This window comes from Dromaius novaehollandiae, chromosome W, assembly GCF_036370855.1.
Source record: "Dromaius novaehollandiae isolate bDroNov1 chromosome W, bDroNov1.hap1, whole genome shotgun sequence".
In the NCBI taxonomy this organism is placed as follows: domain Eukaryota; kingdom Metazoa; phylum Chordata; class Aves; order Casuariiformes; family Dromaiidae; genus Dromaius; species Dromaius novaehollandiae.
Window position 1 is genome coordinate 30,091,007 of NC_088130.1, and position 21,200 is coordinate 30,112,206.

At 42.4% G+C, this 21,200-nt stretch overlaps 2 protein-coding genes across 2 annotated transcripts in view; one reads left to right on the forward strand and one right to left on the reverse strand.

The window, feature by feature from the left end:
- Window positions 1–19,934, reverse strand: part of LOC112995230 (alpha-mannosidase 2) — a 125,635-nt gene extending 105,701 nt beyond the window's left edge. The window contains exons 1-2 of the mRNA XM_064500779.1: window positions 19,133–19,934; window positions 5,998–6,258 (exon numbers count right to left, since the gene is read on the reverse strand). Of these exons, the coding sequence (XP_064356849.1) occupies window positions 5,998–6,258; window positions 19,133–19,267 (396 nt within the window). The 5' untranslated portion in view covers window positions 19,268–19,934. The remainder of the gene's footprint in view (window positions 1–5,997; window positions 6,259–19,132) is intronic.
- Window positions 19,935–19,969: 35 nt separating this feature from the next.
- LOC135323485 (E3 ubiquitin-protein ligase Praja-2-like) overlaps window positions 19,970–21,200 on the forward strand; it is a 136,101-nt gene continuing 134,870 nt past the window's right edge. The window contains exon 1 of the mRNA XM_064500781.1: window positions 19,970–20,236. The gene's annotated coding sequence lies outside the window, so the exon portion shown is untranslated. The remainder of the gene's footprint in view (window positions 20,237–21,200) is intronic.

A 21,200-nucleotide genomic window follows, 5' to 3' on the forward strand; every position in this document is an offset into this window, starting at 1 on the left:
GAGCACCCAGGAATTTTCTAACACTATCTCCAAAGTAGTATCTCAGTGGAAAACCATGCTAGAATATAGCTGTACATCTGACAACTTCCTTCAACAGACATTTCACTCCCATAGTCACAGGAGTCAGTTAAGACATAAACAGAGAGGAGTTAAAATTCTCATGGTAGCTTATTTCCTTTAAACCAGGAAACCTGAGAAAAATACAAACATCTGAAAGCCTAAAGATACTGAGGCCTTTAGCTTAAGATATGAAGAAAAGCAAGTAACTTTACATTACAATACAGGCCATTGTAATCTTAATGCTGATCCTGGCCATGCTCCAATTAGGCTTATAATGTACGTACACTAAATATCTATGACTTGCACGAGATCATCTTATCAAGTCACAGCTGTGCCAGGACTGCTTCCACCTTAGGATAATATTCCTCACATGCCAAAAACAGGTGCAATGCTTTCTGTATTGCCAGTTCAAGGGGGACAAAGGAGGGCTGTGTGGAAATTAGCCTTATTCCATATTTTCCTGCTTTTTTAAAATTTGATTTTGAATAACTATAATTATTAAATGAAATGCCAGTTTCTGAAGAAAATGAAGTGCTTACTCTGTAAATCTGCCAGTTACCAATGAGTGACTGATAAACTCTTCTATGCCCTGGTGAAAAAGGGCACAGAAAAGGCAAAGGTACTGAATACCTCCTTCATCTCAGTTTTTACTGGTAAGACTGGCCTTAAGGAATGCAAGCCCCTGAGACCAGAGAAGTCTGGAGCAAAGAAGACTTATCTGTGCTGCAGGAGGATCAAGTTAGGGAATATTTAAGCAAACTGTACATAAACAAGTCCATGGGCCCTAATGAGACATATCTACGAGTGCCGAGGGAGCTGGCTGATGTCACTGCAAGGCATGGATTATCTTTGAACAGTCATGACAATCAGAGGTGCCTGAGGAGTGGAAAAAAAGAAATGTCATCCCTATCTTTAAGCAGGGCAAGAAGGAGGATCTGGGGAACTACCAGGGCAGTCAGCCTCACCTCAATCCCTGGAAAGGTGAGGGAGCAGCTAATCCTGCATATTACATGTCCATGTGAAGGACAGGAAGGTGGCTGGGAGTGGTCAGCACTTACATTTCCCCCTTACAAAGGGGAAATAGTGCTTTACCAACCTGATAGCCTTCTACAATGAGATGACTGGCTTGGTGGACAAGGGGAGAACAGTGGATATTTTGTTAGCCTAACTTCACTACGGCTTCTGACACTGTCTCCCATAACATCCTCAGAGACAAGCTGATGAAATACAGGCTAGATAAGCTGTCAGTGAGGTGGACTGAAAACTGGCTGAACTGCCAGGCTCAGAGGGCTGTGACCAGCAGCACAAAGTCCAGCTAGAGGTTAGTCACTAATGGTGTCCCCCAGGGATTGATACTGGGGCCAGCAGTTTGACATCTTTGTTAATGACCTGGATGACGGGACCGAACGCACCGTCAGCAAGTCTGCAAATGATACAAAGCAGGAGGAGTAGCTGATACACCAGATGGTTGCACTGTTCTTCAGAGGGACCTCAACAGGCTGGAGAAACGGGCAGGGAGGAACCTCAAAGTTCTGCAAAAGGAAGTGCAAAATCCTGCACCTGGGGACAAATAATGTCATGCACCAGTTCAGGCTGGGGGCTGACCAGTTGAAGAGCAGCTTTGCAGAGAAGGACCTGGGGGTCCTGATGGGCAAGATGAACATGAGCCAACAATGCACCCTCCTGGCAAAGAAGGCCACCAGTATCCTGGGCTGTATTAGGCAGAGTGTTAATTGCAGGTCAAGGGCAGTGATCCTTCTCCTCTACTCAGTGGCCTGGTAAGGCCACATCTGTAGTACTATGTCCAATTCTGGCCTCCCCAGTACAAGATAGACATGGTCTACTGGAGAAAGTCCACGGAAGGGCCACCAAGCTGGTAAGGGGGCTCGAGCATCTCTCACACAAGGAGAGGCTGAAAGAGTGGGACCATTCAGTCTGGAGAAGAGTAGGCTGAGGGGGATCTTATCAGTGTTTATAAATATCTGATGGGAGGGGGTAAAGAGAATGGGCCCAGATTCTTCTCAGTGGTGCCTAGTGACAGGATGAAAAGCAGTAGGTACAAATTGAAACACAGGAAATTCTGCCTGAACATAAGAAAATCCTTCTTCATTGTGAGGGTGGTCAAACACTGACACACACTGCCCAGAGAGGTTGTGGAGTCTCCATCCTTGGTGATATTCCAAACCCAGCTGGACACAGCCCTGGGCAAGCTGCTCCAGGTGACCCTGCTTGAGAAGGTGGGTTGGACCTGATGATCTCCAGAGGTCCCTTCCAACTCCAACTATTTTGTGATTTCAACAATGAAAGCACACTTGTTTAAAAGCAACAATTCATGGAACTACACACATCCCTATGAATTTGACTCATGGGTGGGTCCTGAATTTTACAGGCAAGACTTTCACATGCCAGTTTCTGCAAACTGCAAGATCTTGATTTTAACAGTCCACAGTGTAGGTAAGAATAACGGAACACATGCTAGGGAAAAGTGATCTAAAACCACGCTTATATGATTTTGAGCTCAAGAGCTGGAAGTTATTACTCAGGAAAGATCCTGGAATCATCACTGACAGTTCTCTGAAATAACTGGCTCAGTATGAATCAGCAGCAGTTAAGAAGAAAAAAAAAAAAAAAGCCAAGAAGTTAGGACTCTGGAACCTCCACTGGAATCAACCCAAACCGGATCAGGTTGAAATCACCACAGTTACGCCAAGACATCCAGAAGACAGATGCTAAATCATTTTCATCTCCTGTATAACACCATCCCCTATAAGAATTGCTCAAGACATTAATTACATCTATTGTCTGACCAAGTTACATGCCTCCAAGTTAAGAATAGGTTCCGAGTCAGTGAGAAATAAAAGAGGTTAAAGAGAAACATTTCCTTGAGCTATTTAAATTTCATTTCTAATTATAAAATACTCCTATAGTATGCAAGGAGATTGTAAAAACAGAAGAAACAGAATTTCCAAAAGGATGCTGCATGCTTCTTTTATGGCTGCTTAAGACGACAGTCAAATTATTACAAACTTTTCAACTAAAACATTTGAAAAATTACCATAAACTGTCTCTCTTCTACATTGGCTTATTTTGACTTTGTACTTATGGACTCTAACAGTTGAGGTAAGGTTACATCTTGGGCAAGCACCACGAAACTTGCCCAGTGGACACTGAACTAATACATAAAAGAAAAAAGCACCGTTCATGCCTCTTCTGGCCATCTGTTTAAAAGTGATTGACACTCTCTATTTTTAAAAGTAGCAATATGAGTAGGCACATTGTTTGATGCTTCAGTAATTGACAGAGAAAAGAGGAGGCACTTCGCCATACTACATTGACTTAAGGGACTCTAGAGCTCAATATGCTGGCTATTGAAAATCCTATCTTCTTTGAACACAAACTCCAGATACTTTTTGAACTACTGACCTAAAGAAATGTCAGGTCATGTCCATATTAGAGCCAGAGTTCTTCATTCTGTTAATTTTACTACCTAGATTCCTTTGAGTATGACATTTTCGTCTTTTGAAAATGGTACATATTAGGCTATTTGAACAATATCGATTCTCAATTCAACATAATATCCTTCCTACTAACAAATGCCACGTGTAACATAGTATCATTTCTTGTTTTACAACTCCTTCATGGAAAAGAAAAAGAATCTATCAGTTAGCCTATCCAAGATTTTTTTGGCTCTGATGTTATTAGTAACTTTTTTCCTCCAACTTATGCATAGAAAATATCTCTCAAAGTAACAAGTCCTGGTAATATTTCTCACTGAAATACTACCAAGGTTTTTTAATGACTATTTGGATCCATTCTTGGAATGTTCTCTACACTGTGGGAAAATATAATAATAGATGCCCAGAATTTACTCAGTAATGCCTCTTCCACCTTCATTCTCCAAAGTGATTTTTATCCAAACACATTCTGTCTCACTTATGTGCTCCCTTATTTCTTTCTAGTTTCTCACTTCATTCTCATACACCCACTCTAAAGAAACAGGGAAAAAGGAAGGTCAAAATTTGTAGTTATAAGTTAATGTTTGTGAATAGCAGATAATTAACACTTGTTAGCTGTTTAAGTGTTTGTAAATTTGGAATCAGTATGCGATTTTTTTTAATTAATGTCCTTCAAACAATCTACTCAGAACTTCTCTGTCTTTATAAAAGACCTAAAAAAATAAATTGACTGAGCTTGCAGAAGACATCAGCCTTGGTGAAGTGTTAAACAGTGAAGCTATATTCAAACACAGTAATTTAGACCAGTTAAGTTGCTGTTAGAGGAATTCTGCTAAAGTCATGGGCTTAGATTCCATAACCAGCGTTAATCAGACATCCAGGATGAGAAATTGTACAAGGAAGCAGTACTAAAATAATTGAAGGATTATGGTGGATAACCTGATGAGCACAAGGTACTAATCCAATGACATGAAGAACATTAGAACCCTCCCTTCTTGTGCAAGGCAAGAAAACATCAAGTGTGAACAGGGAAACATTAAGAATATTCCCTGCTATACCTGTTATTTACATATACTACATATAACCTTAGAGATATAGAAAATGATCAAAAAACAGCTTAGATACTACAACCTAACAAGTCATTAACTGCCAGGCTAACCAAAATGAGCTGATCAAATGCACGTTCTGACGTGCTGCAAATGTGAAAGCAAACCATAAGGACAGTTTAAAGAAACATGTTTTATTTTGCATTCATAATAGGCTTACAACATGTCCAGCAATTTAAGCCAACAAGCTTTACTTCTAAATTCACAACAGTTCACGTTTACTTCTAATTTATTTCTAGTGTAGCTAAAAAGATACATTAGCTAAAGTGGTAACAGGCTGTGTGAGGGGATAACCTGCTAAAGTACAGTAAATTCAACATTTGCAATCATATGTCAACACTAACTTTTCTGCACAGAAGTCTTAATGTATATTACAAACAGGCAGATATTACTACCTTTAAATAACTAGTTTCTCTGTAAATGACATATTAAGATAGTGAGAATTACCTATCCCTGAACATCTTAAAAGCATTATAAAAGATGTATCAGACCTTGCAATTGTTGTAACATTAATATTTATTCATCTTGACTCCACCGTCTTTCTCCTACAGTAGAAATAGATTCACTTCCAGAATGAGAAAGCTGGACTTCAAAATTTAATCTTTGCATTAGATTACTATACATATTTGTAATACCCCCACAAGACTCCTAAAACAGTACAGATCACTAACTGAAACACTTCATTAAAATTGAATACGTAGGAGTCAATGAACTCACAAGCCTCACCAAAAAGCAAAATAAATTCAACTTGGAAGTATTTGACTTTAAAACCCCCCCCAGTTTATGCCAACAAGCCAACATGATAAATGGCAAACATTCTTCATTCCTGATCAAGTCAAAGCAAAATACCTATACAGGATGCCAATACACAGAAGCAATATTCAAAAGGGGACACAGTACTTGAGGTTTTTTTATGATTATTTCTTAAGCATGCTTTGTCAGCCCCTCAAGACCCATATACACATACCTCTCCAAAGACATTTTTCTACTCCCAGCTTATCTGAGATGAGTTTCAAAAGAATTTTGGGAGGCTGACAGACACTGTCAAATAAAGAAATTCTTTCCAAAGAACTTCTGATAGTACTGGACAATAATTTCAGTTTAATTATTTCTTTAAAAACTGAGGAGAAGCACACTGAAATGTCAAGTCATCATATTCACAAATTCAATTTCTATCCAGTTCAGTAAAGACAAGAAGGAAGAGTTTCACAAGATTGAGTTAAGCACAACAGTCACCTGAACAATTCCATCAGGTCTTCGATTATAGCAATGGTGCTTATGAGCAAAGTTTTGCTACTAGTTAGATGTTTTCAGCATTATATAAGGTAATGATAGCTAGGGCTCCAGTGAGGATAAGAGAAAGATGTATTGCTTACCTGTACTCCTGAAATTTTACTTCTACTTTTTGAAGCAAACAAACAATCCTCAGAATCAACTGCAAGCAAAACTGAAGCAGAAGGAGGGAGCTCAGACAGAGATCCTTGACTGAAGTTTATAGCCTCAGGACTTCTTTGACCATCCTTTACTGATTCACTCAGATTAATCACAGAGTCTCGTATATTTGAAATAATCTCATTATTTTCTGCCAACAAGCGTTCTAAATGGTCTATTTTTTCTTGCAATATTGAAAGCTGGCCCTGGGGGGAAAAAAAAATACAAAAAAGTTGTCAGGCCAATACCTCACATAGTTTTTTAATTTCAGTTTCACTGTAGTGTACCACACACACACAATCTTTTTTGTTTATTGTATGAAGACAAACTGTGAAAGAAATTGAATCAACACATGAAACCTTCCACTCCCAGAATAAGAGAAAGCAACAAAATTTTCCATTATGAATTTGAATGTATAGCACAAGATCTAATCAGTGATACAGAGATGTTCTTAAAAGTTTCTTAAAAGTTTCGAGTACCAATTACTCCAACTTCAACTTTTTTCATGACCAAAAATTTGCAAAAATCCAGTCTTTTCATTTATTGTATCAGAATACCAAAGGGAAAGCTACTTTTTAGGAAGCAGCTGCATCTCAGGAAATGAGATTAATAGGATGTATACATTTTTGTTTTTTCCTGTACACATAAAATCATATTTCACTATGAAACTCCACAGCTTTTAAAGATACCTCAATAGAATACCCAGTTTCTTCTATTCAGTGAAAGAGAGAGAAATGTTAATAAAACTTTTAATGGTAGGAAAAGATTCCTTAACTGCCTAACCATACCAGTAATCTGTATAATTAGACATTTACAAACATTAAAATAATCCTGTAAAAGACAGCTTAAATTTACAGCTCTGTCAGTCAGAAGGTCATTCCATTACTGAACAGAGGATTTTGTGGTTGATTCTAGCATACACCAGAAGAGGAAGGATAGAGAATAACATCTGCACGAAGTGAAAGAAATCAACCCATCCCCAGCTGAGGAGGGGGAAGACGCATACACCACAGAGAAACTTGACAGCACCTAATTACTGAAGCCTTGGATTACAGGAGGTAGCACAGGAGAAGAACAAGGTATCTGAAAGTGCTACTGCCTTAACTCTCACGTATTTGAACCATCCATTTCAACTGAGGAGGTGAAACTTTTCAGACATGAATGTATTAGTTTTTATAGAATCATAGGAGGCCAGACCATTTAGTGGGTTTCTAAGGTTATCTTGGCTCAAGAGTAATTTCCTTCTTTCCTCAGACTGATTTCAATCTGACAATAATAAGAAAAGAGAGAGAAGAGAAACCCAGTTACTTCACATTATTAAAATTGTGAACAGACCCCAAAATATACAATGTACAATTAAGTTCTGTCAAAAAGATGTTACTGCAACAAAACCCTCTGCAGATTCAGACACTTATGCTTTATCTATTAAATTCAGCATAAGTAACACTGATTCAGTAGAAGGCTAGTTGTTCTGTGATCTATGCTTTTTAATGACCAGTTAAACTTTTTCTTGCACCAATGTCGTTATTAGCATACATTTGTATTATACTGTAGTATTAGCAACAGCCTCAGTAAAGGAGTCTTTTTCCCCTCTTTACAACCATTCCCTTGAGACATGGTTTTGCACTTTCCTTTAAGGTACAAGCTGTTTTCCTCAAATGCCGAATTAGTTCTAACTTTCGTAGTAGTTCCGTTTGCAAAGGATTAAGCCTCCTGTTTAAATTGTGACATGCACTTTCTTTTGAATTATGCTCACTTTGAGAAGTCTACAAGAACAAAAACCATCCCCTATAAAAAACATTCCTATAATTCCATCTCCACAGCAGCTCTTCGCAGTTCATTAAAAGATAGATTTTATTATTTTTGAAACTTCACAGTTTAAAAATTTCTCTTCATTTTCTGGACTGTGGAAAGTGCTGACTTTTTTTAAAAAACTTGTTTAATAAACCCTGAAAGCAATAACAAGTTTCAAAATGCAACTCAGGTAAACCCTTATTGTTTCCCAAAAGACAAAAATACATTTTGGCAATATACCCAGATTAAACTAATTGATATGTAGGGCAAACATCTTAGAGTCTAAACAGTTTAAAGGCAAATAGTAGAAACCTTTCAAATGTATGAATTGTACAGAAACAAGAAATCAATATGCAGATGATTGGGTACTGGAAAGAAAAAAAGAATAACTGTAGTCCCATGCCACCTGGTGGCACACAAGAAACAACTGAGACTAAAATCTTTCAAATGTTACATTTAAGGCAGTGTATGCATTCCTAAAATTAGCATTTTTCCCTTTCACTGTCTGTGAAACCTAAAAAATGAAAGATTCCTCCACTCAGACAATTAGTAGCCTGTTATGCCACCTACATGAAAAATAAAAACATATAAAATACCAATTGGGGCTTTACAGGCTGCCCAACATAACCTTTGATCTTCTAAATTCCTAAGAAGCTAAGATATGCTGCATCTACACAAGTTATTACCCGCTTCACTACACATGACTGTGGTTCAAAGTTACCAAATACGTAAGCAGCTAAAATGTTGTTCACACCTATCCACAACTCTACGTCCTGCCTGCACAACTATAAAATCAGACAACTATTAAAATTTATATTCCCATTCACGTTCCTTATGGAAACGTCCTACATCTTCCTACAAAAGAACAATTACATACTGTTTAGCAATACACTATTATGTACCTAGTCATACGTTAGACCACCAGTCTGCCTCATGTTACCTAGCCAAGTATTCTCCCTCCAACAGCGGCCAGTAACAGATGCAGAGAAAAAAGTATTACAGACACACCTAGACCCATCTTCCTTTTACACATGCTCCCACTTCCAGGAGAGACAGACTTCCAAAACTGGAGGTCACATCATATTTAATATCTCTAGATGGACCCTTCCTTGAATTTATTACACTTTAAAACTCCAACTATGCTAGGATAGTAAGTCCTACCATTTTACTGTGCATTATGTGAGAAAATATTTTTTTTAAAAACTTTAAGCCATGTAGCTGAGTTCCCTGCTTCTTATGTTACGAGAAATAGTAATTTGTCCCCTGCTCATCTTCAAGCAATAATGATTTTATAGACTACCATATCCTTTCATCAGCAATTTATTTTCTAAGCTGGAAAGTCTACTTCAGATTCTGAAGAGCAGCAATTCTTAAAAGTATGTTAAATGCAGAACTGCTGTTAACTGTGCAGCTAGATACTGCTATTTGGGGGTGAAAATCCTTACAAAGTCCTCCCACTCAGAAACTAACAAAGGACACTCATTAGGACTCTTCTCCTGTCTCCTCTGAAGACTGAGACCCACGGTGGCCCTTTTATAAAGCATTTAAACATGCCATCTACCAACTCAGCTCAAATGCAAAACACTTGAAAAGCTACAGTTAAGAACAAACTTATGGCCTCCTACAGCACCCAAGTTAAAATCAAAAAACAGCCCTATCTTAGATTTTATTTCTATTGTGAAATGCATTGGCCACAGAAGTTAACTTTAAGATGCAGCAATATCACAAACTAGAAATGGGCTCAAGTTTCCATTCAGTAAGAAAATAGTCAAAATAGTGTTGAGAATCCATCTGTAAATTTAAAATTTCATGTGGATCCAGGGCATACAGAAACTACCTGCTTTTTTCATTCCACACTCAGCTTTTCTCCTTACTTATTTTAAATAGGTAGTAGACAATGCTTAGAATGTAGTACTCAATACTAAAGCTTTTTAAAATAAGAGATAAACATGAAGAATATTCCAAGTCTTCAAGGCAACAAAATTAACATGTGGAAACAAAACAAATTCAGTGTCAAGCTTTTTAAAGGCAGGCAACTGAATTGCACTGCCCAGCACAAATTATTAAAGGCAAATAGTACACAACAGTGAAGTTGCACTAAATGTTTCATTTTACTGATTTATTATGTGCTAGTAATGGATGTCGACTTACCAGTAAAACATATTAGAAACATTTTACGGGAACTCCAAACTGGTACTAATTAAAACATAAATATAGAATAAAAGAAACATAAAACAAAACATAGCAGCCCTATTCATGAATAAAATTGTACTCTAACAGTATTTTGTTTTAAATTAAAGTTTGAAAATTTTCCACTCACTAGGGTTTTTTGTGTTTGCTTTTTAAATCTTACAGCAGAGATGCATTAATTTTACCTCAACAAATTCCACCCAAATTCTTGTAATCTACATGGCATTGTAGATACTGGATAGCAAAATTTGGTTAACTGCATAATTTATAACTGTCAGCAGACTTCCCCCTGAGTTTAGGGCATTAATTCTTCTCAGAAAACAAGTAATCCTGATCCAACATTGCAAATCCTTCCTACCAGCACAGAAAATTGGAAGGATGCTTTTTGGGCAAGTATGGCTGAATTCAAGTGGAGATCATTAAAGAATGTTCTGTGAATCTACATACTTGTTTTACATAAGGAAATGCAATGTAAAATTATGTGAACCACCTGACCTATACAATCAGTTAATGTTTTTATAACTTGGGTTTAAACATCTTTCTTCTATTTCTCTCTGCCCTTATGTATTAATGGATTGTACAAATAAAGATTTTACTTAAAAAGCAAGAAAGGCAACCTTGCTGTCACTCCACAGAGATGGCAAATACTACTACACGAAGAAGTGCAAAGGATCAACAAACCCAACAGTGAAAATAGGTACAGCTTCATCGGTAAAAGAATGGCATCATGCGAACAGCGTATCTGTTCGCAATCCCCATGGTTACCCAGGGTTAGATGGAATCAACTAAATCTTTCCATGTACATTTTTATTTGAGAACAGCACAGACCAGCTCGTTCTCCACCCATTTGGAACAAAGGCAGTCCATACACGTTAGCTGCACTGGGCAACCGGCTGTTACCGCCACATGAATCAACTACATAAACAGTTCCTTCTGCTTCAGTCTTAACCCTTCGGCAGTTTTCATGCCCCAAATATTCCATAACAGCCTGCTTTCTCCACTGCCCTCTACTTCTCCTTCTCCCTTTGCTTCTGACACTGGTCAGATCTGTAGCAAGTCTAGGACTCTCACCAGGAGGAGTGCACAGCCGCCCAGCACGAGGAGGAAAACCCAGCGACACAAGGAAAGATCAGGCTGCTTCATTCCAGGGAGGTGGGGAAGGGACACTTTCTCCCACTTAAGCTTTCTACATTGTAAAGAGCGCATTAGCTGCAGCTTTCACTTTCTCACTGAACATCCACTTCCTCTTCATATGCCCGTTGAAAGCAACTGCATTTAATGATCAGTCCATCAGGAAAAAGGCATCCAGCCTAAATAATTAAAGTGGGAATATGACAGGCTGGCAAATCAGGAAATCTCATGAGAACAGGCAGGCAATAGAGACTGCTGGGGTTAAGTCAGCTAGAACTTGGTTATTACATGACTTGAGAGTCAGACAGCAATCACCAAGCATTTACTTCAAAAGCAGGCAGCATCCATTATCCTTCTCACCCAGAAAAATGCGCAGGAGACTGCAGTGGACAGGCAGTGTCCTGCTTGAGAGGCTCTGGGGCACAGAGGAGCTGTGGTGAAAAAGAAAAATAAATAAAAAAAAAAGTACTGCACTGAACAGTTCTTGAGGTGACATGGACTTCAAGCCAAGGTTGTCACCTATACAGATTTACAGCAGTAAGTATTGAGGAAACTGGACTCATGAAGTCTTACTTTCTGGCTGCACTGAATTGCAGCCATCTTAATCACTGTCTCTACCAGTCTCTTGTCAATAACTATTTCCAGGTATATCTCCACAAATCACATACAAAGCTCACGCCAGAAGTTAACTAAAATCTTGCTACAATCCTCTGAACAGATGGCAACATATTAGGCTGGCAAGGCCAGAAAACATTCTCTGCTCACTGTTAGAGTACTGTGCAATGAACAGAACATGCTAAATGTAGAATTTAAATGGTCATCTCCTGTACAGAAAAAGCAAGCTTGTAAAGGCTAAAAATACAGCCTAATAAGTTTCATCAGGTATTCACACTGCAAGGTAGGACAGAGTAAGAACAAAAAACAAGCATCCAAAACGTCAGTCCAGAGCACAAGTCAAGGTTTAAAGCCTGTACTAATCTAGGCAGAAAGAGTCTACAGAGAAACCCTACCTTTAAAGCACCATTCAGAACAGGCCCCACTTTGGGGAGGCACTGGAATTCACCTGAACTAAGTGCAGTACAAAACAAAGGTCTTCTCTCTTAAAATGAAAACATTGTATTCCAAAGCTGAAGCAGTCTGACAAACAGATTCTAAGAAGCTGATGGACTTCTACATTCTGCTTTACCAGAGTTAGAGATAGCAGAAATAAGTATTTGATATACTATTGTTCTAGATTTAAGTTTCAAATAATTTACGGAAAGTGAAATATGACATGCTGTTAGTAACTAATTAGACACCATCTTCACCTGATTTGGGGGCAGGGAGAAAGAAGAGGGAGATGGAGGCAGACCTAGAAATATTTTCTGTTCTAGAGTCACTTACTCAGGCTGATGTTTTTCATTTTGTATTTTGAAATACCCTATTTTCAGTCTTTATTTAAATGACTAGCAGTGCAAAAATGGCAAAAATGGCATTGAGAGTATGGGCATTTTAGTGATACTTATTTCTATTTGAACAAGTCAAAACTTTAAAAAAAAAAGTAAAGTAAGAGAAAACTAGGAACCTTTCTCTCTCCATTTAATTTACAGAGTTTAAGCTAGGCATTGATCTTAAGTAGCAGAAGTAACTGTTCTCTCTCATAAGTCTTGTTGCTACCCTTCTGAAAAAACACATTTTGCTCAATATTTTGCACCAAATTTAAGACTGTAATTGAAGAGGGCTATTAGCCTCTGCTTGGCTAATTTTACTGTTTACCCAAAACTTTACATAAAGTACACAAGCAACAGAGACAAATGCACCCTGTGAATACCAGGAAGTACGAGGAATTCTTACTGTCCTATGATTATATTTGACCCTCTTCCTTTACAACAGACTAAAGGTTCAACAGAAAAAATTTTAAGTTCTCCTTATCTTACATTCAAGGATATTCTTGTGATACTCAAAGGCTTTCAGATTGTGGACTTTGGTGTAGTTAGTAAGTTTTTGGTTATTTGTTTGTTTTAAAAAAAGTCAGCTTGTTTCAAGTTCAGGTAAATGACGATTCCTTTTGTGGGTTTCTTCAATGAACATTCAATATCCTCTGACAAGAGAGCTACCAGAATGCTACTAAAAGTCACTGTGCTTGCAGTTTTTCAGTGCTCAGAAGTCAAAAAATGACAACTTCAAAATTAAGTACAACCTTAATTCTAACCATCCACATTTTAGAGTAATAAAAAACATTTTCCAAATACCTGATCATACAGCTTCCTATACTTTGTCATGCAGAAGTGCTGTATTTTGTTACATGCATAGGTTAGAGTATATAAGCAGTTATTTAGAAAACAGGAAGCGTACAGACTTGCTGATGCTGAAGGGAGCAGAGGTGTGCATTGCACAGAATTGTGGCATAATAGCTACTAAGCATGAGCTGATACGTTGTAGCTAGAGCTGCCTCCCTGAGACAGGGCAAACTGCATGCAGTGCTTCCTTATAGTAAGGGAAGTACTACCTCAGCAGTACACCAGAACACAAGTTGACAAGACCACATTGTTTAATACACAGACTCAGCACTGCTGGTGCTTCTGACATATATTTGGTCCTAATTTTCTATTACTATTGCTCCACCCTACCATGAGTCATCTCTTTTTGGCCAGCTGGTACTACTTTCAAATTATTGGCAAGCTCAGATGAAATAACACTCCATACTGCAACAATCTCTGCTAGTGCCACTTGTGCAGAAGTATTTGACATATCATGTAGATTTCTTGAAAACAGTAAGCCAGCAAAGAAGCTTTAGCAGTAGCATCAACAGCCAGGCCCTTAATGCTTTCCTGGAAGGACACAGAGGGAAAATAAATAAATAAGCCAGCTCCTTTTAGAGGGACTGTACTTGATCATCTCTTTAATGCAATGCAACTTCTGAGCCATAAAAATATTTACAATACATTAGAAGATCAGAGCAAGGTTCAAATAATGGTGGTCAAAGGCATTAGAGGCTGAGAGAGAGATTCGAATAAAGCTTGTTAAAAAAAAATCAAAACACTAAGTATGGATGTTGCTACATGTGAAACCAAAACTGTGCTGCTAACATGGGGAAGTTTGTGCTTTGACTTGCAAAGGAAAGACTGAAAATGAAAAAGAGCAATAACTCGGTCCTGCTCTCATTATCAACCGGAATCATGGCAGAGATGAGTTTTAAAAATGTATTTACAGAAGCAGCTTTGCGCACTGTAGGAATATTTCCCATAAAAGCCAAAGCAAGCTGTGTGAAAGTGTTTAGGAGAAAAAACTAAGTTCCAAAGCATCACCCATCTGGCAGTTTCAGAGGATGCTGTGTTGTGTTGCTGTGTTGCCTTCCTAAGGCAGAAATTCCACTGACTACATACAGGCCATATATTTCTGAAGCAAGATATTCCCACAAAAAATCCTCCTCTTTAATTAAAAACCTGGATTTTTAATGTTTTACTTGGTCCTAAGAGTATCCCATGCATGTTTAGGTTAAATCAAGTAAAAATTAGAATCCAAAAGAAATACAAAATATTAGAATATGCAACTCAGAATATTTTACCAACTTCTGTAAACGAATAGCTTTTATGGGTCTGTTCTAATTCAAAGTAAAGTTAGTTGAGAAAACGAGGAAAGTTAGCTTAATGATTTTTCCTATTTGGGTCCAAAATACAGAATAGATTTATCTGTGCTTATCAGTATTTAGTATCTGTCTGTATACAGTAGCACAAGTTCTTCAAGATAAGCTACCTATGGACATTCCACTTTAGTCTTGTTTTGAATTAAGTTTTCACTTATCAAGATCAGTTTAGTCCAGGAATCACTTGTGCCTCAAACTCAGGGCACACAAGACAATGCAGGACTAACCACCACATCAAGTCTCTCCCCACTGTATAGTCCTAAGATTTCTCTTAGAGAACTCTTACACAACAATCTATGGTGACAACTGGGACAATAATTAACTACGGATCTAAGGCTACTCCTCCACCTTCAGCCTGTCGCTGCACACATTGTGTCCCGTCCTAAGACAGGATACCAAGCTAAACAGACCTTTAGTCCGATCCAGTGGTATCATCCTCACATTCAGTATCATTCAGTTTAGAAACCAGTGTAACCATTCTAGTAACACTGCCTAAGCTGAGAAGGGCAAAACAAAGTAGATGCCAAGGCCTGTAAGTCCCTGAGCAGGTCCTCCCTAAAGGCTGGTGACCACTCTGAGGGGATTCTGAGCTCAATGCTCCAGAGGCTCTTTCATGCTCGTTCCTGTCCCGAGACATGTTCTCGGTAAGAGCTTCAGAGACCCACCCCATAGCCACACTGAAAGAAGACAGAAAAACAGTGAAAGATGGGGGAGAGGTCCCACAGAGAAGTACCAGAGTCCAGGATATACTCTAGCACGAAGAGATCCTACAGTGGGTAGAAACAAGCTCTGGGAGAAAGATAGAGCTTCTGATATGCCAGAACTCTTGAGAACAACATATCTGACAGCCAAGATCTATAAAGATAGAAAGCATAAATTTTGATGCAAGAATAACTACTACAGGACAGAGAGTAATAAATATCAATGTATTGTAGTACCTAATTTTCCAAAACTCCAGTTCTATGGCACCCTACAGGTCTTCTGATACTGCATTTTAAACTACGATCAACACCAATGATGACAAGACTATAAATCACCTTCATGAGCTCAAGTTCTATTACAATTGCCACAATGTTATCTTACCATGCATAGTGTGGACAATGTTCACTTTAAGAATGACAACTGATGGCAGCTTTTGCAAAGAGACCTGAAAATACACAGGCTATGTACTTAATGATATTATCACTGCCTCCCAAGCCAGACCACAGATTCTCTTTAACACAGCAGTGAAAGGCATTAAAAACATTTGGTTGCAGGATATGTGAAGGCATCTGTCTACAGATATTTACCCATCTCGGGGGATTTTCTCCAAAAAATTATTTCCCCAGGACATTTCTGTTGGCATCCTTAAACAACTACTTGAACTCTCAAACTGAAGAGCAAGCTCAAGAAGGATAATTCTTGACCACGTTGGTAGATAAGCCTGGAAGAAGATGGATTCACAAGCCTGAGTCTGATGCACACTACCCTGAGAGCAAGAAAAGAAAAGGTGGCTGGAAGAAACTGTGGAAAAGTTCCAAGACTTAGCTACTTTATACAAGTACAGATTAACAACTACAATATCAAAAAAGAATAATCCTAGAAAAACAAAATTTCAACTCTGCCCCTTGATACGAAACCAAACATTCTAGAAAGGAATTGGAGTGCCAGTCCCAACCATTTATTGTACTGCTGGTATGAGGCACAACTATCCTTCAGATGAATGCAGACCAGCCGGGCACTGAGAGCTAAAAAATCCCAACTCTGATCCTGATTGCATTTATAACAAAGCCTAGACAGACAAGCACTTACAAGCCCTTTTCAGAGCTCAATGTATGCCACATAGATTGGAAGGAGAAAACTAATCAACACCCAACTTCCAGGGCATGAAATGTCAAGTATGTTGTTATAAGGACTGTACACAGGAACAGCAAAGTTGAAAGATTAGCACATTGTCAGAACAGAAAGAGTAATGAAGTGGATCTATCCATTAACTTGTAGGGAAAATACTTTTTTTTTTTTTGAAGAAAAAAACTTCTGACCTTTGTAACTGTGAAAATAGGAGTATGCAAAGCAACATTGCCTTCTTATATCTACAGATATGGACAATCTACTGCTGCCATAGCTTTTTATAAACAACAGCTTGAAGCTGTTACATCTGTGGCTAGTTTCACTTATACTGCACTGAGTTCTGGCAACACTGCACTGACAAAAAGTTTTGTCAGTTGAGGTAGAATTACAGCTGTTGCTTTCAAATATTGGTGGTGACTTCTGTTCTACTCCTTATCTTTTATATTAACTTTAAACTAATGTGTTAGAGGGCTCACGGCATCTGCTAAGTTCCAGAGGTTTTGCAGTTGTAAGAAAGTGAAAAATTTCTATTCAGAACACTGTGGGCAGCAAAAGGAAATGACAAAATCAAATTAATATCATCTGTAACTTCCTGAAAAGACAAAGTAACATGAAGGAAAACTGTAACTATTCATCCCAAAGGAAGGACTCAAACCAAATGACAAGCAGAAGGTTCTCCAGTAAGGAGAAGCAGCCTCAAAGAAATATAGATATGGAAAGTGGGGAGGGGAAAGAGAAAAGAAAAAAAAAACATTTTCTTTGGAGCTGACAGAATGTTCTAGAAGATAAAGAGGAGGCAGTGGGGGAGAAGGCAAAACATCTGTTTTTGGTGGGCTTCATCATGTTGAAGGAAGAGATGTTATACCAGATTAAGGTACCAAGCCAAAGGCTGGTAAGAGATAGAGCTATGGACTAATGTTGCAGTATAGGACACTGGCAGGACTTTAATAACAAGATATTAATAATGGAAAACAAAAATTTCTAATATATCTCCTGTATTCACTTAAGGGTTTTGAACCAAACCCTGGCATTTAACAAAAGAGCAGAGGACACCCATGTACAAGTTTTCCTGTTCTATTCTTTGCCTGGATTCAGTTCAGCTGATGGAATAAAGACACGTGATTTACTAATGTGGGATTCTGACCATATCACCAAACCAGTATTTATGCCTTCCCCCACAACCCCCCTTTTTAAAAAAAAAAAAAAAAAAAAAAAGTATTACACATGGTATTACTCTTCTGCTGAAGCTATATATTGAACAGACACAGCTGCAGTAGTCTGGGCTTGCTCTCTTCTTCTAACCTTTTTTCCTGTTCTCTTAGTTTCCCTGAAAACTGGTGGCCAACCTCTGAACTGTAACTTGAAGCACAAAAGGCAGGATAGGTCTGTGCTCTCTCTTTATGCTTAAGCCAACGTTTTTAATCTTAAACAGAAATAAAATGGCATGAATTATTATTATTTTTGCATTAAGTAAAGAATTAGTGACATTCTATCAGGGAAATAAGATTTACTTTTTAAATAAGCCTTTTGAGTTCTTACATTCACTTGAAGCCTCACTGCTGCACTAGTACGCACTTTCATTTGTTTTATTTCCCCAAGACAATAAATATGGTGCAAGCATAAATAAACTATACCTTTATTACTTGGTTTTCTGTAACTTATTTTGGTCTACTACTGTAAGAAAAGAAAACTATTAATACTATTAATTAACTATTATCAGTATTCTAGCACAGCATACTACGTGCTCTCTGAAATATTTTTTCTGACCGTAGATAAATATTCCTTGTATCAACGGTACCATGATAAACAGCTGTTAAAATTCCTTCCCGCACCCCGACAGCAAGGAAAAGCGAGGGACCATAAACGCTTCGCTTAACCCCGCAGCGCAGTCAGGTAAAAGGCGGCAAGAGCTCCGAGGTAAGGCTCAGTGAGAACGAAAGCGGCAACATAAAGTCGGCATCTCTCTAAACCTACCTGTTGATGTCATGGTCGAGGTTCACCCTCGAGTTCTCACTTTTCGGTACCGACTCCTACCTGTACCCAGCAGCAGTTTCCGAAGCGCAGAGCGAGCCCCCCGCCGCCCCCCGCCGGCCACCCGGGAGCCGCCCGCGCGGCCCCAGCGCGGCCCCGCCGCCAGCGCCCCTTCGCGCCCGGCGCGGCGCCCGCCCCGGCCCCGCGGGCGACGCTCCGCGCGGGCCCCCGGCCGCCGCAGCCCCCGCGGGCCGGAGCAGCGCCACCCAGAGGCGGCGACACCTCCGTCCCCTGCCCCAACGGCCCGACCGCCGCCTCGGCCGCCGGCGGAAGAGCGCGGCGAGCGGCGCCGCCTCGCCCCCTCGGCAAGGAGGTCGGCGGACGCCCGCCGCCCTGCCGGCACCGCCCGCCCGCGGCCCCGGCGCGGAGGGAAGCGGCGGCCCGGCGCCCTGGCCCCGCCGCCGCGGCGGGCGCTCGCCCACCCGCCATTTCGCGGCCGCCGGGGGCCCGGCCGCCGCCCCGCCCCCGCGCCCGCTCACCTTGGGGAAGGTGCCCTCCCGCCGCGGGCTCTTGGGGTGGTCGAAGTGGCCGCGGTCCAGCATCAGGTAGAGGGAGAAGATCACCACGCAGAAGATCGCGCTGCCGAACACCGTGAACTGCCGGCTCAGCTTCATCTCCGCGGGCGGGCGGCCGGGCCCGCCGCCGCCGCCGCGCACCCGCCGCCGCCGCCGCTGACGGCGCGCACCGCGCTCCCGGGGCCCGCTCGCCCCGCGCTCCGCGGGGAAAGTTCTCCTCGCGGCCCGGGCGGCGGCGGGCGGCGCCGCCTGGGTTCCTCCGCCGGCGGCTCCCGGCGCGGGGCAGCCCCGAGTCTCCTCCGGAGAAGTGCGAGAAGTTGCCCCCCGCGCCGGGGCAGGCGGCGCTGGCCGGAGCCCGCCGCCGCCGCAAGAGGCGAGCCGAGAGTTTCCGGGAGCGGATCAGGTTCCCGGCTGGCCGGCACGGAGCGGCGGAGCGGCGGCGGCGTCGCGGGGCCAACCCAGCGCGGCGGCTGCTGCTGCTCCCCCCCTTCGCTTCGCTTCCCTTCCTCCTCCTCCGGCCGCCGCGCCAGCCGCTCCGCTCCGCTCCTCCTCGCTGCCGGCAAGCGGCGCCGGAGTCTGGCACCTCCTCCTCCGCCTCCCGCCGAGAGCGCTGCCGCCGCCGGAGCACAGCGGCCCGGCGCCGCGCACACGCTCAGCGCCGAGAACAGCCCCCGCCCGGGCAGCGCCAGCGCCGGCCCCGACCGCCGCCGGGGCGCCGCGCGCTCCGCCCCCCGCGCGCGCCGAGGCGGCTGGGCGGCGCCGCGGCCGTGACACGCTCCCGGCACCGCCCCCGCCCCGCCCCGCCGCGGCTCCGCTCGGCGGGGACGGCCCGGGGAGGAGGGGCGGCGCACGGCGGGGGCGCCTCCGCCTCGCTGCTTCCTGGCGACTCGGGGCGCCCCGCGCTGCGCCGGAGCGGCTGCCCCGAGCGCGCCCGGCCGTTGGCGGCGGGGCGGGGCGAGGCGAGGCGAGGCGCGTGCCCCGCGGGCGGCGGCTCGGAGGTGCCGCTAACGGTCGCCCGCGCGCTGGGGACCCGCCGAGGCAGGCGGCGCGCGGAGGCTGCGAGGAGAAGTAAGGGGGCTGCCCGGGCCGCGCCGCCCCCGCGGTGCCCCTCGCCCGGCGGGGAGGGGTGAGGGAGAGGGCGGGCGCCCCCGGGTCTCCAGCGCCGCCGGCCCGCGCCGGGGCCCGCCGTCGCCGGGTCGGCTGGCCGAGACCGGCCGCTCGCGGGTCCCGCCTTCCGCGGCGCTTCTGCCGCCCGCCTGGCGGTGCCGGACGTGCCTGCGGGCCGCCGCCAGCTCGGTCCGGGTCGGTCTTTCGCGCCTGGAAGGCGCCTCGGGTGCCGGGGGCGGCAGCTGCTGGCTGCAGTCCGGCCGGCAGCCCGTCGTTCAGGCTGCCCGCTCCTCCGTTGCAGTATTTGGCGCTTGATTTTCACAGACTTCATCTGCTCAAGTTTGAAAATTTTCATTCCTGGTGTCTGCCTGCTTCTGACTGATATTTTGGGGAACTATTTAGCTAAGCAGCGTTAGTTGTTACTGAGAACTATGGAAGTAGAGAAGGCATATTCTGCCAGCATGCGTTTTATTCTTTTCTAATAACTTTCACAGGGAAGCTCTGGCATGTATGTGTCAGGGTCGCTGCTTTTTCTCTCTTGTTCCATGAAAATTCCCCCAGGGGTGTTTAAACTGTGGTACTCAAAGAGATTTTGCCAGTGAAGTTCTGTCAAATTTTGTCGGAGTCAGGAAGCTTGTATCTTTGCTAAGATTTTCTAAGTTGCTAAATTTGGAGTTTGTTCCAGTATCTTACACCTGCTTGAGGGCTTGACTATTAATACCTTCTCCCTTCCCTCCTTCCACCCTCCAAAAAAGTTAAGTGTTTAATTCTGGGATCTCATAGGACTCTTGCAGTTGCTGGGTTTAGACGTTATGAGCCCCTGTGGTGTGAAATGCTGAGAGCAGAAAAACTGCTTCTCTAGTGCATTGTGCTCCCCATAAGACTGACTTGTTTAGCAGAGGCTGAGGAGAAAAGCAGTGAGGAC